The 14,121-nt window shown below is 55.7% G+C and overlaps 3 protein-coding genes across 3 annotated transcripts; 1 reads left to right on the forward strand and 2 right to left on the reverse strand.

Moving 5' to 3' along the window:
- Positions 1-382: 382 nt before the first annotated feature.
- On the reverse strand, positions 383-1,042 carry J4E87_007720 (uncharacterized protein; the record flags this gene model as incomplete). Its single annotated transcript, XM_049379314.1, has 2 exons — positions 383-571; positions 653-1,042. The coding sequence occupies 2 exons, from the start codon at positions 1,040-1,042 to the stop codon at positions 383-385; spliced, it is 579 nt and encodes a 192-aa protein (XP_049230888.1).
- Positions 1,043-3,141: 2,099 nt separating this feature from the next.
- Positions 3,142-4,566, reverse strand: J4E87_007721 (uncharacterized protein; the record flags this gene model as incomplete). Its single annotated transcript, XM_049379315.1, has 1 exon — positions 3,142-4,566. One exon carries the CDS (start codon positions 4,564-4,566, stop codon positions 3,142-3,144), a length of 1,425 nt encoding a protein of 474 aa, XP_049230889.1.
- A 6,073-nt stretch (positions 4,567-10,639) lies between these two features.
- On the forward strand, positions 10,640-11,919 carry J4E87_007722 (uncharacterized protein; the record flags this gene model as incomplete). The annotated part of the gene is made up of 2 exons (XM_049379316.1): positions 10,640-10,747; positions 10,798-11,919. The coding sequence occupies 2 exons, from the start codon at positions 10,640-10,642 to the stop codon at positions 11,917-11,919; spliced, it is 1,230 nt and encodes a 409-aa protein (XP_049230890.1).
- Between the last annotated feature and the right edge of the window lie 2,202 nt (positions 11,920-14,121).

Here is a 14,121-nt window from a genome sequence, read left to right on the forward strand (position 1 = left end):
TCCTGCTGTGATATTTCACACTGTCGGGCCAAACTTCATCGAGGAGGCTACATGCACTGACGACATGTATCACTGCGTCGGCGCAAAGGGACCGCGGAGACGACGTTGTCTCTACACAAGGAAAACATAAACTACTCGCACTATGTTAGACACGACTGTGCTGTATCTTGTCTCTGTTGGTGGGAGTAAAGGCGCTCTTGCCTGACGGCGTGTGAGTGGGTATGTAGAGGCGTGAACACGGTTGTGTACGGTGTCAGTGGGAGGGAGAAGCTTCACAATGATGAACAGAAGAGAGAAGTTGGTTGCTTGTAGCGAGGCTTCCTATTAGGCTGTGCTAATGTATAACCTTCCTATCTAACTGTAGACTCAATCCCCATCACTCTCACTCGTTTGTTTGATTCGACATGTAGTCTTGGATGATGATATTGACGGAGCCCATGACGTCGTTGTACACCAAGTCGCGGACTTCTTGAATGAGCTTATCGCGGGCTTCGTTCGTGACATCGTTGAACAGGTCGTTACGCACGTCCTCGATGAGTGCATCGCGCGCTGCGGTTGTGTTCAAGGTTTTCTATAAAGAAGACGTTAGCATAGTTCCCCTGCTTCACAAATGCGTGGCTAGGCTCACCTAAGCCGATAGAGTGTCGATAACAGTCTTAGCGAGGGGGGCTGCGTGCCAGATCATGAGGAGGAGGAATGTGCCCTTGACGATGAGAAAGACCAAAGCCCATGCAGTCTGCTTGTTGGCTTGCTGATTTGCCTGGTCGTCATGGTCGATCTTGGCTTGGGCTTCTTGGCTGCGTTCGCCGTTGGCTGGGTTGACCCATCGTGGAGTGGATTCGAAAAGATTGACGATTTGGGCCCAGGTTGGAGTGGCAGGAGGGGTGGGACCTGCCGGTGCCGGTGGGGTGAGTGGTGAGTTGGGCATTGTGCTCGTTTTGTCTTCGATCTCGTAGTTATGAATGTCTGTGAAGAATGTGGATGGCGGTGGTGAAGAGGAAACAAGAGGGAGAAGGGGAGTGGTCTCCTTTTTATCGAACATGATGGCTACGTCAGCGCCTGGTGCGTGCTTTGAGATAGGATACAAATGTGCAGGAGTGTTTGAGGTGCAAATCCAGAAGGGGGGAGCGCGACAGGTTTTATAGAGCAAGTGCGAGGCCTTGCCGAGGGAGGAACTATGGTAGACACTGCCACACTACCCACCCAATCTGCGCACATTACTATAGCATAACCGCTCATTCGAAAGGATCGGGGTCGACTCTTGGTTCAGCTACACACATGTAGGGCATATGATACTCTTTCACTTTCTGCAGTACTACAGCCAATGAGTATCGCCTGTATTGTCGCTGCTCGACGAGCGTGACGTCACTAATCAGAAGAAACGATGTCAGCTTCCCGCAGTGTAGCAGGAAGGCGCAAGATAACTATGCAGCCGCCTCCAACCCACAAACTGCGAGGAGATAGACTTGGAGAAGTCGCGGAACTGCGCTTACGTCGGCCTAGGGGAGAGGCGAGGTCGAAGCCTTCCCGCTACTGTATGAGCGTGCTGTCCTTTCCTTCCGCGTACCAACGTCACTTCCTCGGACCGTCCTAGGGAACCGCAAGTCACACCATCTACAGACGTCTTCGACCACCCTATACAAAAGCTCTCACATGGTGGCTTGGGTCTAGATTAGTGTAGCGCATGGAGACGGAAAATTTGGAAAACCACGTACACCGTATACAAGATGCGGTGGTTGGGTCTAGATGGACGTCACTAACAAAGAACCTGCAGCTGAAGAAGAACGGAAGGAGCACGCGGTAAGCGGGGCTTGTCCTCAAGCGCTGAGGCATTGTTAGTTTTGAAAGAGGAAGTCGACGTCCTCTAATCGCATCCCGCCGTCGTCCCTTTCCACATTCAGTACGTCCAGCCCGTCATTGCTTAACCAGACCTTCCCGGTATCCTTATTCGGGCAACTCTTCAGCAAATACGCTGCCCTTGATCTCAGCAACCTGGAGACTGTGCCAGAAGTCTTTGCGGTCTACGGCCAACGGGGGGACGTTGACGAGGTAGCTCTGCTACGCGGCGGGGCGTCTTGTATGGGGGCTTGAGAACTTCATCCTTCTCCTTGGACTCCTCGTGGTTTTCCAAATTCCGTGTCCATGCGCTACACCGATCTGGACTTGCCCATCGGTTCTCTGAGAGTGATATCCTGCCGGCGAGGCCTTTGGTACGGTTGGTCTTGTTGGCGGCCGTGTAGTACCGAGAGGCCTACTTTGCCTCTTTCCCCAACCGGAACTGTCGCGTCTATACCACGTATATTTCCCGGTGTTGTGTCAGCTGTTATCGCTCCGGTGGTAACGGGCATGTCGTGCTCAGCATCTACCCATATCCCGCATGGACTGCTGGCATGTAGCCAATGTCTGCACCAGCCCTGCTTCCTACGTTAACAACAAATGAAACTCACTGTATTGTCAGTACCTCACCCCTCCAGGAAGACGAGTCCGTTGTGGTATCAACATGATGTAGTAGCCATGCCCCATGTAATTTCGTGTTCATTACTCTCCACCATCCACCACTTCTCGCCCCGGAAACTTCCTTCATGCCATAGATACGCAAACACCGAAACTGTACAACCATTCAAACATCTCTCATAAATCCCATTATCTTCATTTCCAAACGCATAATAACAAGCTCGCACAGCAAGCTCCTTCCACCTCATCTCCTCCCACCCCTCTTCCCCTTCAACGGACTCTCCCCCATCCCACTTTTACAAAACACACAAACAAACACCCTGGGCAACCACTCCTCCTTCAACCCCACACAGCCCATGTGCAACCACTTGAAGCAAGCCTCGCACTGCACCATCAACGTATCGGCATCATCCACCAACCCATCGCACACACACCTCGTGCTATCATTACTCTTGCTGCTGCATTCCGTCGAGGGCGTAGTCGTAGTCGTCGGCGAGCCGTTGAAGGAATTAGAGTAGGGATCGTAAGCGCCGTGCGATTGCAAATGTTGAAGTACGTTGTGTGACGGAGGAGGATGCGAGGTGGACATATCGGCACTCGCCTGCGCCCACCGTTGATTATGCGCGAGCAGTGTGTTTTGAGATGCGCGTTCTGAACTTGTCAGTCGAGAAAAGGGGAAGCGACAGGCTATGCTAGCGTACCGATGCGTTGTTGGCGGGCGCCGACGACCTTTTTCAAGGCGCCGAGTGCGTCGCCGGGGGAGTCGGGCATGTGTGTGTCTTCGGGGTCTCGTTCGCGGGGGTTGGGGCGCTCCATGGCGCTGGAGCGACGGATGGTGTTTTCGGCGGCGACAGCGGCGGAGCGGCGGGTTGATCGTAGTGTTTCGAAAGAGGTCTTGGAGAGGGCGTCAGATGCGAGTCGTGAGGCGGAGACGGAGCGCGCCATTTTGAAGGAGTTGGCTCGTTCCAGTCCACCGCTGTCTGCTCGGGCGTGTTTCGTCGCTCGACGTTCGGGTTGGGGTATGACGAAAGATGGGTTGCGGCTGACGATTGGAGCTGGCTCGTCGTCGTCTGACTCGCTGTCTTGCTCCTCGTACAGTCCGGGGTATTGGCGTCGAAGATCTTGCTGCGAAGTCTGCCGTCTATTCCTGGGGGTCTCATCATCTCCAGTGGGTATCGTCTCTGTGCGAGCCGTACCACTCTCGTCGATAATGAGCCGTGTCCGGGGTCTTCTGATCTCAGGTATCGCTTTCAGTGATCCGCCACTTTGGCGCTTCAGTGGCGATGAGCGACGAGGAATTGTCGAAGCATTAGCTGGGATTGCTATCCGAGGATCCATTGCTCTGGTTACTCTCGGCCCACTATCGGTATTGCTTCGTTGAAGCACAGGTCTCGCGTTTTCCGCTGAACCCGACGACGAAGCTGTGTTGCTGCGTGAATGCTGACTCTTAGCCTTCTTCGCCATTGCCCTCTCGTTCTCTGCATCCCGCAGTTGTGTCTCGTACGGTTGTCTGGACATGTCGAGCATTGGCTGCTGCGGCATGCTTCCAAAGGAACCGGTCATATCGGGATTGGAAAAGCTGAGCAGCATGTTGGGATCGACACCTGCAGCTGTATATACAAAAGAGCCATTTCTTGAGCCGTGTCTCTGCTGTGAGGGTGTATTTGCAAACGACGCTGGCATGGGAGAAGCTTGGAAGCCCTGGAACGCTGGGGTTTGCATCATGTTAGCCGAAGGATGGTTCATCGCTTGCCAGTTCATGTCGTGCTGCGGTCTATGCGGGGTGGGACCGAAGGGGTCTACACCCAGAGGCACATCTAGATCCATTTGCATGCCATCGTTCGCTGGGTCCCAGAACAGCTTCGATTGAGGCATGGGTGGCGCAGACATTGGACCACCGCTGGGGAACTGCATCATATGTGGAGTGTACTGCAGATCAGCGAAGCCAAACGGTGTCTGATCAAACAGAGCTCCTGAGGATTCCGGCAGTTGGCTGGGCGTCCTGTGCACTACCGTAGCTGGTGTTGCCACCCCATGTCCACTTTGTTGCACACTCCTCCTAGACGAAGCGTCCCTCGTTGGAGGTGGCGTTTGCATCTGCGAAAAGTCCATGCTGACAGGACGAGAGCCGAACTGTCCCTGTGATCCAACCTTCCTCAGCTGATTAGGGCCCGGCGAGGACGACAGCCTTCGGGACACGTCGACCGGCGGAAGAGGTAAGTTTTGCGGTGCGAAGTGGTTGACATGGAACTCTGGGTCTTCGGGGGTGCGGACGGGTTGGCTGTACGAGCTCGACGGCCGGCCTATGGGCGTCGAGAGTGTGAAGGAAGGAGTCTGCACCGGGGTGTGCTGCCCATTAGGTCGTGGGGTGGCCCAGGCGTCGAGGAAGTGCGAGTGGGGAAACGACTCGCTCTTTGGTGTTTTGAGAGTTCCGTCAGTGAACGTCAGCGACTTGGGAGTGGAGGAGGGACTTGGGAGATGCCAGTCCGTCGATCTAGCACGCGACCCACGTTAGCCTGGGGCACTTGCAGATGCGAGCCGAGACATGAGGAAAACCAAAAGTGAAATATATCAACAGAACGGGAAGGAGCGGAAGAAGTCTAAAGAAAGGTATTCTTGGGATAGCATGGCAAGGGATGATGGCAACGAGCTCCAAGTGACAACCGTGCGGTGCTGCCTGACCTCTGCCTACCCTAGACCTGGATTGGGACATAGTCTGGTCCGACATGACATGAAGCCAAGGACGGCCGGAGGTGTGCAGATGAAGCTCGTTGCACCAGCCGAACGCTACACGTCTTCCGCCACATGGGAAGGTAGAAGAGAGCCGTACCCATATATGTGCTGATCCAAACTCATAGCAAGCCCAATGACACAAAGCCCTGACACAATGTCCTTCCTTCCCGACCATGTAGCAGCAATGTAAGACGTCGAGGTCGTCCACGAGTCGAGGGAGGCGTTCGGCGGGGTTGGGTCGACGGGTGGTGAAGACAAAGGCGCCCTGGATGGATTTCTTTGTTGACGGCGGGATGTTCTCGCAAACGCAGGCAGCTAGACGGGAAGCTGTGAGACCTGTTGGGTAGTACACTTGAGCAGCAGCAGGGGATATGACAGCGTTGTGAGACGTCGTCGAAGCAGGTACCGAGCAGGGCGTCAGCACAGCGTGGTCGTTGTGAAGAGGCACCTGTTGCTTGCTTTGGGTGACCAGGCACGGCGAAGGTTTCTCACGTACTAGGCAGCTGGTGGGGCCGGGGAAGCTGAAGCTGCAGTTGCAAAAGGTAGTAGTTCGGCAAAGATGAAGAATTGATAGTCCCGATCGTGACCCGCAGCTGGCAGCAGCAGCAAGCACTCCGCAACACACTGGCAGCACCGCCTGAGCAGCACCCGGAATGCGGCTTAGGCCAGGTCTCCTGAGGGCTAGGAGGCGTCTAGCTCAGGTACCGAGCCCGCAGGTGCATGGGCCGGCGAGGGCGATATAGCGAGGCTGTCCTAATTGGGTGGGCGTGGCAGGGAGGAAGCATGGAAGAGAGGCTCTTTGTCGTCGCCGCAGCCAGCCAGCCAGCACGCACAGCCAGGCGAAGGAAGCCGACGCCTCACCAGCCATGCGCCTAGCAGCGAATGGGGCCAAACATAACGATGAGCTAAGTCGCGAACGGACACGGAACGAACGACACCATGGCTTGGGTGATGCGTGCCGTAAGGATGAGATGGTTGAAAATGACAGGTCCGCGCGCTGAGGTCAACGCATACGTGCCGACGCTAAATCGTGTTTCTGGACCATCCACTCAACGCCCATCCAACCAGCGCTGTCTATCCAGGGCGACCTCCTGAGCCCTACCATCATCTATCCTGGATCTAATAGACAGATAACGCGAGCATTCCACCACCTCCCCTCCGCCTCCCCTCCGCCTCCCCCACCCACCCATGATGCGAGCCGTAAGGATGAGATGGTTAGAAATGACAGGTCAACGAGGTCAATGCCTAGATGCCGACGCTAATCCGTCTTTCTGGCCCACCAACCAGCGCAGCCCTTCTCCATCAACCTCCTGAGCAAGCGTAAATCATCTACCGCTACCTCTACCAGCTACCATCTACAACATACTAGCACCCGTCCTCGAGCTCCATCCCATCAATCATGCAGCCTGACTACGCTGTATATGCACTCCTGAATCCTTCCACCCCCACAACCATTCTGGAATGTCTCCGCGCCGCATGCCGTAAATAAGCAACCAAGAAAAAAAGTGACTGCCAGCTGGCGAAATGATTAATCTAGCCGTCATCATGCCAGAAAAACCCACGTACCTGGATAAAAGCTACCCGCTCCCGGCGAATCATGGTCCGAGGGACGCTCTAGATTTTTAAAATCAGGCAGGGCAGCGGAGAAATGGGCCACGATAGCACTTGCCGCATTCATCGTAGTTACGGGTTTGGCCCCAAGAGGATTGCAACCTGCATGAATTGTAGGAGATGCGTGAGTATTGTTTAATATCTGCTGGCTTGATAGATGTACATCTACATTCCAACGAAATAATCCCATCCCGAGCATGAATCGCGGGGTAGGTTCGCATCCCACCTCCCATCTCAACACCCACTGCGATTAACATGTGAGCTGGACTTTTCAATAGCCGTTCACGCCAACACTAGCCGCCACCCGTTTCATGCAAGGTACCAATCGTTCTTTCCAAACCGTCCATCCAATCCAACCCGTTCATCCAATCCAATTTAAACCCCTCTCCAGCTATCCAATTGCTTTGATCTCGGGCTGTATATCATCACTACGAGGTACGAAGTTGTTATAATGGGTAACGTCCACCACCACCCCTCCACCTCCCCTCCGCCTCCCCCACCCACCCGTGTGGTTGGTGAGGAATTCGCGAAACTACTATAGCGTTCCCAAAGTCGAAGGAACGATTGCGCGCGAACCATTCTAAGCTGATCTTCACACGATACTCACCTGCTCTTCCAAGCAAGCGCAGCGCCACCTCCACATCGTTCGCCGGAGATAAGATAGTGTAAGGCTTCGGTTCGTCCGGTGTCGCTAGATTTATTGGTCGCGGGTTGTTGAGCGTTTGGCTGTCTCAGGCGTTACTAGGAACAACGAGTGAGGGGCTTAGGCGAGATGAGTGGCTTGGTGGGGGGTACGTCATAGTATGGGAATGTGTTTCGCTATCGTTCTAAGCTTCTTGTGTCATTTTCGAGATTTGATGGAATAGATAATGCGTTCTCGAATGAAGAATGCGACTTCCACCACCTCCCCTCCGCCTCCCCCACCCACCCTTGATGTAGCGACAGCGGATTGTATGCCGCCTCTTTTTTCGTGCTTTAATTCTGCTATGTATGTTTCAGCGATTCTTCAGACTTCCTTCAATGTGCTTTTAGCATTTCGCTCCCAGATTCCTCGGAAGCTTAACATGAGATCCAAATACCACAACGAACATCTACTTAACGAGCATGAAGCAGGCAATGTGGTGAATGAAATACATTCCACGAAAACTATATACACGTCGAAAGAAAAGAACCCTCCAACCCACTACCCTGCATTACCTAAGAAAAGCCCCTCCTACTAAACTCATCAAACGTCTCTCGCTGGTACGAAAGATCCGATACAGCTGACATGCTGTCTCCATTTCCGTTTCCCCCATGTGTCGGTCCACTAATCTCCGACACCCCATCATCCGGATCATCAAAAGGACTCCGTTCGATAAGATGCGCCTGAGAACCAAACCCGCCCACCCCCTCTCTCAAGCTACTGTGCCTAGAATTTGTTGTAAAGCTAGGCGGCCCAGCACTACGCAGCGAATTCGTCGTGAAACTAGGTGGCGCACCCCCCTCCGAGACAAAACTCGGCGGCGGCAAACTACAAGGTCGATACGGCGGCGGCGGCTCATTCAAACTACTATTGTCGCCGAAAGGATCTTCAATCGGTTGTATCGTGTTGGAAGACACAGAGACCATGTCTGAGGTATCCATGCCGGTCAGGTAGGCGCCGTTGGAGTTGGAATGGGAGATGGGGCCGAGGATGATGGGGTGGAAGGCGGAGGGGGTTGATGTTGGGGGGAGGAGGTGGGAGTTACGTTGGTGTTGTGATATGGAGGGGATTGGGGGAAGGACTGGGGGAGGATGGGAGGGTGGTGGTGCGATGTATGGGTGCACGTGTTCGTTCCCATGTCTTTGCGATGTCTGTGATGGAGTCGTCATTTTCATCTCCTGCACCTCGCGCTCGGTGGCTAGAGCAGCGGCACGCCGTCTCTTTCGTTTGCGCACGCAGAGGAAGATCACGCTGGCCATGATTGCAAGGACAACAATGGGTATGATGGCTGCGGCGGCGTAGATGGGCGTGTTATTCGTGTGTTTCTCAGGTAGAGGCAAGGTTGCGCCTGGAAAGATGTTTGTTGGGGATGGTGGTCCGAAGGAATCGGGCGAGAATGTTAACGTTGACGTTGTCCATGGCGAGGTTGTGGGTAGGTGGTCGGCGTATGGTGTTGTTGCAGAAGCGGAGGTTTGCCAGTCTTGAGATGAAGGGGTGGGTCCGTATGGAGGAGGAGGCCAGGGACGGTTCGACGGATACCCAGGTGGTCTTTCGTTTGGTAGAACAGGTTTGGGAGGCGGCGAGGGTTGGCTGAAGAGTTCGGAGTTCCATGCACTGTTCGTTACTTGGACTTGGGTGATCGACGGCATCGCAGTATACGGCGTTGGTTCAATCGATGGAACAGCGGTTGGGATAACGACTGGAACCAGAGAAACCGTTATCTCATCATCGCTTTCAGTTTCCGTGGGCCAGGGCGGCCCTCTGTCATCTTCATCTTCGTCCCATTCCTCTTTCCTAGGCGGAGCCATTGCGGCAGGACGAACCGCTGACGCGAGCAACTAGCTGTGTATGGACGAGCCGCGGTGGTGTGTTGGGACGACACCAGTAAGGAGACAGGAATCAGACGGAGATGCCTGACACCTAGATATGACCGAGGCGGGGAGCTGGAATGTGGTGGTGGTGATGCTCCACTTTCTGACCAGTGATGGGAGATGCGGGGCCGAGAACGGGTTTTGGGCGTGACCTTCCAAGGACGGTAGTCCAATCGATGACGCGAAAACGGCACACTATGTATCCTTAGGCAGCGAGTCGTTTCTTCTGCTAAACTCCTACGCTGGAAGGATTGATTGGCGTCTTGTTGGTCTTGAAAGGCGATGCAAAGTGGACACGGAGAGGGGAGGGCAATCCTTTGAGAAGTGGCCGCCCGGCTGGGGTGGCGCAGACATGTTACCCGTTGTCTGGCAACATGTGTGCGATGCAAGCTGTCAAGCCAACAGAATCAAAGTCCGAAGGGCCGGCTGCAAAGAGTCGGCGCGGTTGGCTACATGCTGGGATGCTGGGGAGAGACGGACTCAGCCTCGACGCCTATAAGACGAACAAACCCCACCTGCTCGGGAGGGGGTAAATTTAGCCTGGCTAATGTCTAGCCGTCGATCTAACAAAGCTTAGTATGATGCAATCGTATCTGCGTGCTGAGCACAGTCTGACGGCGTTTGTTCGTTATATTGCCTGGAATGCTGCTTTCATACTCATGGTGTCTTCGTTGTGGTGACGGGAAGTCAAACAAACAATCGCAAGGATAGGCCGGCGCATCCGACTGAGCTGGTATGCAGATCCTTTGGAGTGCCTGTATCGTGGTGGGTGATTGGATGGGAGTAGGGCCGGGACGATAGAGCTGACTGTGACAGGCTATAGCTGCAGTTGGTCGTCCTGGATGTTGCAAGTGGGTACCGTTGAGGCATGGTATCACGACAAACTCCCCTCAGCTGCAGCTAGCAAAGATGAAACACGGAACTAAGCCATGCATTGCAGCTGCAGTGCGGGAGGTTCTCAAGTCCGGATGTTGTGAGTCTCCGCTGAGCACGTGTGGCGCCTGCTGACGGGCGGCCTCGAATCTTTCTACACGACAAACACATGGAGCGTTCCCACGCAGACTCCGCATTCACAGCACCGTCATGCGGCATTCAATGTCCCGATGGAACTCTGCTGCGGCATGTCAGCCATTCCCAGGGCAATAGTCCGACCGACGTGCCGGCTTGAGCTGACATGTGCTAAAATCCCGCTTGGCTGATGATCTCATCGGCCCGCACGCGTCGGTTCCGCTATCCGCTGGCATTCACGACGCCAACGCTTAACCCCAGACTCCTCCGCTAACACGGCATGGACAAATTCAAGAGCGTCGCCAAAGGAGGCTGGCATCCCGAAAAGAGTCGCACTAACAGTGGGAGCGGTGGAGGCGGAGCGAGCGACTCGAAACTTACACAGGTGGTATGTAAGCCTGTCTTGCTCCTTATCGACCGTCAACTAACGGTGTGTAGAAAGGATGGGTTGGAAAGGCACAGGGTAAAGACGCCCATGCAGAAGCCGCCCGCGATCACCAGTCAGCACCACTGTCATCCCTGAAAGACCCCTCGCAGTTTGCGCCGCCGCCCAAGAGACTCGACTACAGCGGCGGTTCGGCAGCATCTGCACCATCCGGACCGTCGTCTGCGCCTGCTGGGTCGGCAAAGCAAAGACTGCAGGAGCGAGAAGAGGCTCGCAGGAGGGAGGAGGAAGAAGCAAACAGACCAGCCCCAGGGCCATACCGACCCGACACGACAGGGTTGAGCACAGCGCATCTGCCCAAGCCGCCTGCGTTCAGACCTGGCGCTGCGACACCACCGACTACAGGTGCCGCCAAACCAAAGCCCAGCCTGCCCCCACGGCCTCCACTACCACCGCGCCAGAACTCGAACCCCGATGAATTCGCACCGGCTCCTCCACCTACCTATAATGAGGCGACACAAGAGGCAAGACCTGAGCAGGGAGTGCTGAACCAAGGTGCTCTGGATCGCCTGGGTCAAGCAGGTGTCTCGGTGTCGGGCTTTGGTATCGGACGGACAGCTTCTCCTCCAGTACCGCCTCGCGCAAACCCATCACCGCCCGTCCCACCGCGACAGAACTCAAGCTCGAGGGCTGTCCTACCACCTCCCGCCCCGCCTAGTCGTGGCTCGCAAATGAACGAGTTGCAGAGTAGGTTCGCAAGTATGTCTGGGCCAAAATCACCAGCAGCTCCCCCAGCCACTGGCACGTCGTGGGCAGACAAGCAGGCAGCACTGCGGACCGCCAGCAGTCTACGCGATGACCCATCCAAGGTATCAGCTTCAGACTTGAAAGGAGCTGCATCGACTGCCAACAACTTCCAGCAGCGGCATGGAGATCAGGTCGCCTCTGGGTGGAAGTCGGCCAACTCCATAAACCAAAAGTATGGCATTGCTGGCAAGATGAACAACTTTGCATCGTCGAGTGCATCGCCAGGCCCAGCGCAGTCGTCGTCGCAAAGTAGTGCGGGAGGCCTAGGAAAAAAGGCACCGCCTCCGCCACCGCCCAAGAAGAAGGAACTGAGCGACGGCTCGGGTGAACCACCGCCGATTCCTCTGAGTAGCAAGCCGAAGTTTTGAGCGTATCTATCTTAGTCTACCCATAATCCAGAGATACCAGCTTGAATATTACCAGTGCATCTCCCACTATGATATGAAACCTGTTCCCCAGATGTGGCTGCGGCACGTCACCCTGCCTCTTCCCAGTTACGGCGTCGGTGGCTTTTGCTCCCAGATTTGCGCTTAGCCGGACCCTCAACAGGTTCACAGCATCCTTGCAGAAATTTTGCAGCATGCATCTCTACAATCGCACAACGCAAGATGACGACCGCCTTTTCGTCGACAAGACGGGATGTATACTCGTGTTACCCCATGGCGTTAGACTTGCGAGCAGATGTAAATTCTAGATAAACTTCAAGAGGGTCTTGTCGAGGCGGGTGTCCAGTGGGAGGTGGTGATTATTCGCCTCGGTAGCTGGTCGCGACGCCATTGGCCCGTCACGCTCAGCATAACCAAGAGGGACGTCCAGAAGCCTTTGCCTGCTGCTTCTAGCTCCTTGTCCGACGCACCGTTACTGCATGCGTCCTCGCTCCGGGCATATCTGTGCACTTAATTCTACGATATAACCTGTGCGCCTTGCCCTGGGTTCGTGCGTGCACCCCGAGCAATACACCTAGTACACGTAGGTGGTATCGCGTGCGTAGCGAGAAACGAATAACAACACCACCAACTCTATCGCAGCTTTGCGCCGACGATAGGCACGCCCAGAGCTCCGAGGGCCGATTCCCGCGATAGAGTTTAGCACAACCGTTGGGCATTGACCTCATCGGACCACAGAAAAACCCCAGCGGCCCCCAGACCCTCTGCCTCTGCCGCACCCTGTTTGCGCCTGCCTGGCCAACACCTTCACCTCACCCACCACCCGCCCATTGAGCGCTGCCACCACCTGCCCCTCCACCCGCGCATCGTCCCCCGCCGCCACGCCCACCATGTCCGGCGCAGGCCCTTCCCTACAACCCGGCGACTGGCCGTCGAGGGCTGTCCTCCAGTTCCCTCCCGATGCCGCGCCCTCGCCCATTCCGCCGCCATGGTCGGGCGAGTCGACCTTCCAGAACCCCTTCCCCATCCCCGAAGACATCTACCAGGGCGCGCTGTCGTACAAGGTCCCGCTGACCATCGCCTCCGTCTATTTCGTGGCCGTGACGTACGTCAACTGGTACAACCGCCAGCACGGTAACAAGCCGTGGAGGATCGCCAAAACCCGCCCCTTCTACGCCTTTGTCATCTTCCACAATGTCTTCCTCGCCGTCTACTCGGCCGTGACGTGCGTGGCCATGATCCGCTGCCTCAAGCACTCGTTCCCCCACTACAGCGAGCCCAACGCCGTTGTCGGCACCATCGACGCCCTCTGCAAGATCCACGGCCCCCGCGGCCTGGGCGACGCCGTCACCTACAGCAACGTCAACGACAGCTGGAGCAGCCTCAATTCCAAGGTCCAGATCGGCCCCAACGGCCTGCCCGACACCACCGACGTGGGCAGGATCTGGAACGAGGGCCTTGCTTTCTGGGGCTGGTGGTTCTACCTCTCCAAGTTCTACGAGGTTCTTGACACGGCCATTATTCTCGCAAAGGGCAAGCGCAGCACTACTCTCCAGAAGTACCACCATGCCGGCGCTATGTTGTCCATGTGGGCTGGTATGCGCTTCATGTCGCCTCCTATCTGGATGTTCGCCACGGTCAACTCTGGAATCCACGCCATGATGGTAAGCAGCTTTTCTTGAACTCAATGGCGCTCACTAACGTTTTTCAGTACACCTACTACACCGTCTCCGCGCTCGGCTACCGCGTCCCCAACATCGTCAAGCGAACTCTTACCACCCTCCAAATCACCCAGTTCCTCGTCGGATCCGCCTTCGCCGCTATCCACCTCTTCATCTCCTACACCGTCCCCGTTTCGGTCGCATACAAGGTTGCTGAGAAGGTCGCGCCCAAGGTGGTCTCGTCGAGCGTCTCATCCGCAGTTGCATCCGCTACTGAATCGGTTGCCGAGGCTCTCCCCACTGTGACTGGTGTTGCTGTGGCCTTCCTGAGGAAGCTCATCTACCGCGCAGCTGGCGATGAAGGTCTCGCTGAGAACATCCCCGTCCCTGGCCAGCCCATCCCCGTTCGCCAGCCCCAGCAAGTCATTGCCGGAGAGCCTGCCCCCACCCACAACGCAGTTCACGACTTCTTCCACCCCCACGAGACAGTCGAGAGGACCTTCTACCGCACCGAGTACCAGAC

This window comes from Alternaria ethzedia (genome assembly GCF_023757985.1).
Source record: "Alternaria ethzedia strain BMP 0044 chromosome Unknown scaffold_22, whole genome shotgun sequence".
Classification (NCBI taxonomy): Eukaryota; Fungi; Ascomycota; class Dothideomycetes; order Pleosporales; family Pleosporaceae; genus Alternaria; species Alternaria ethzedia.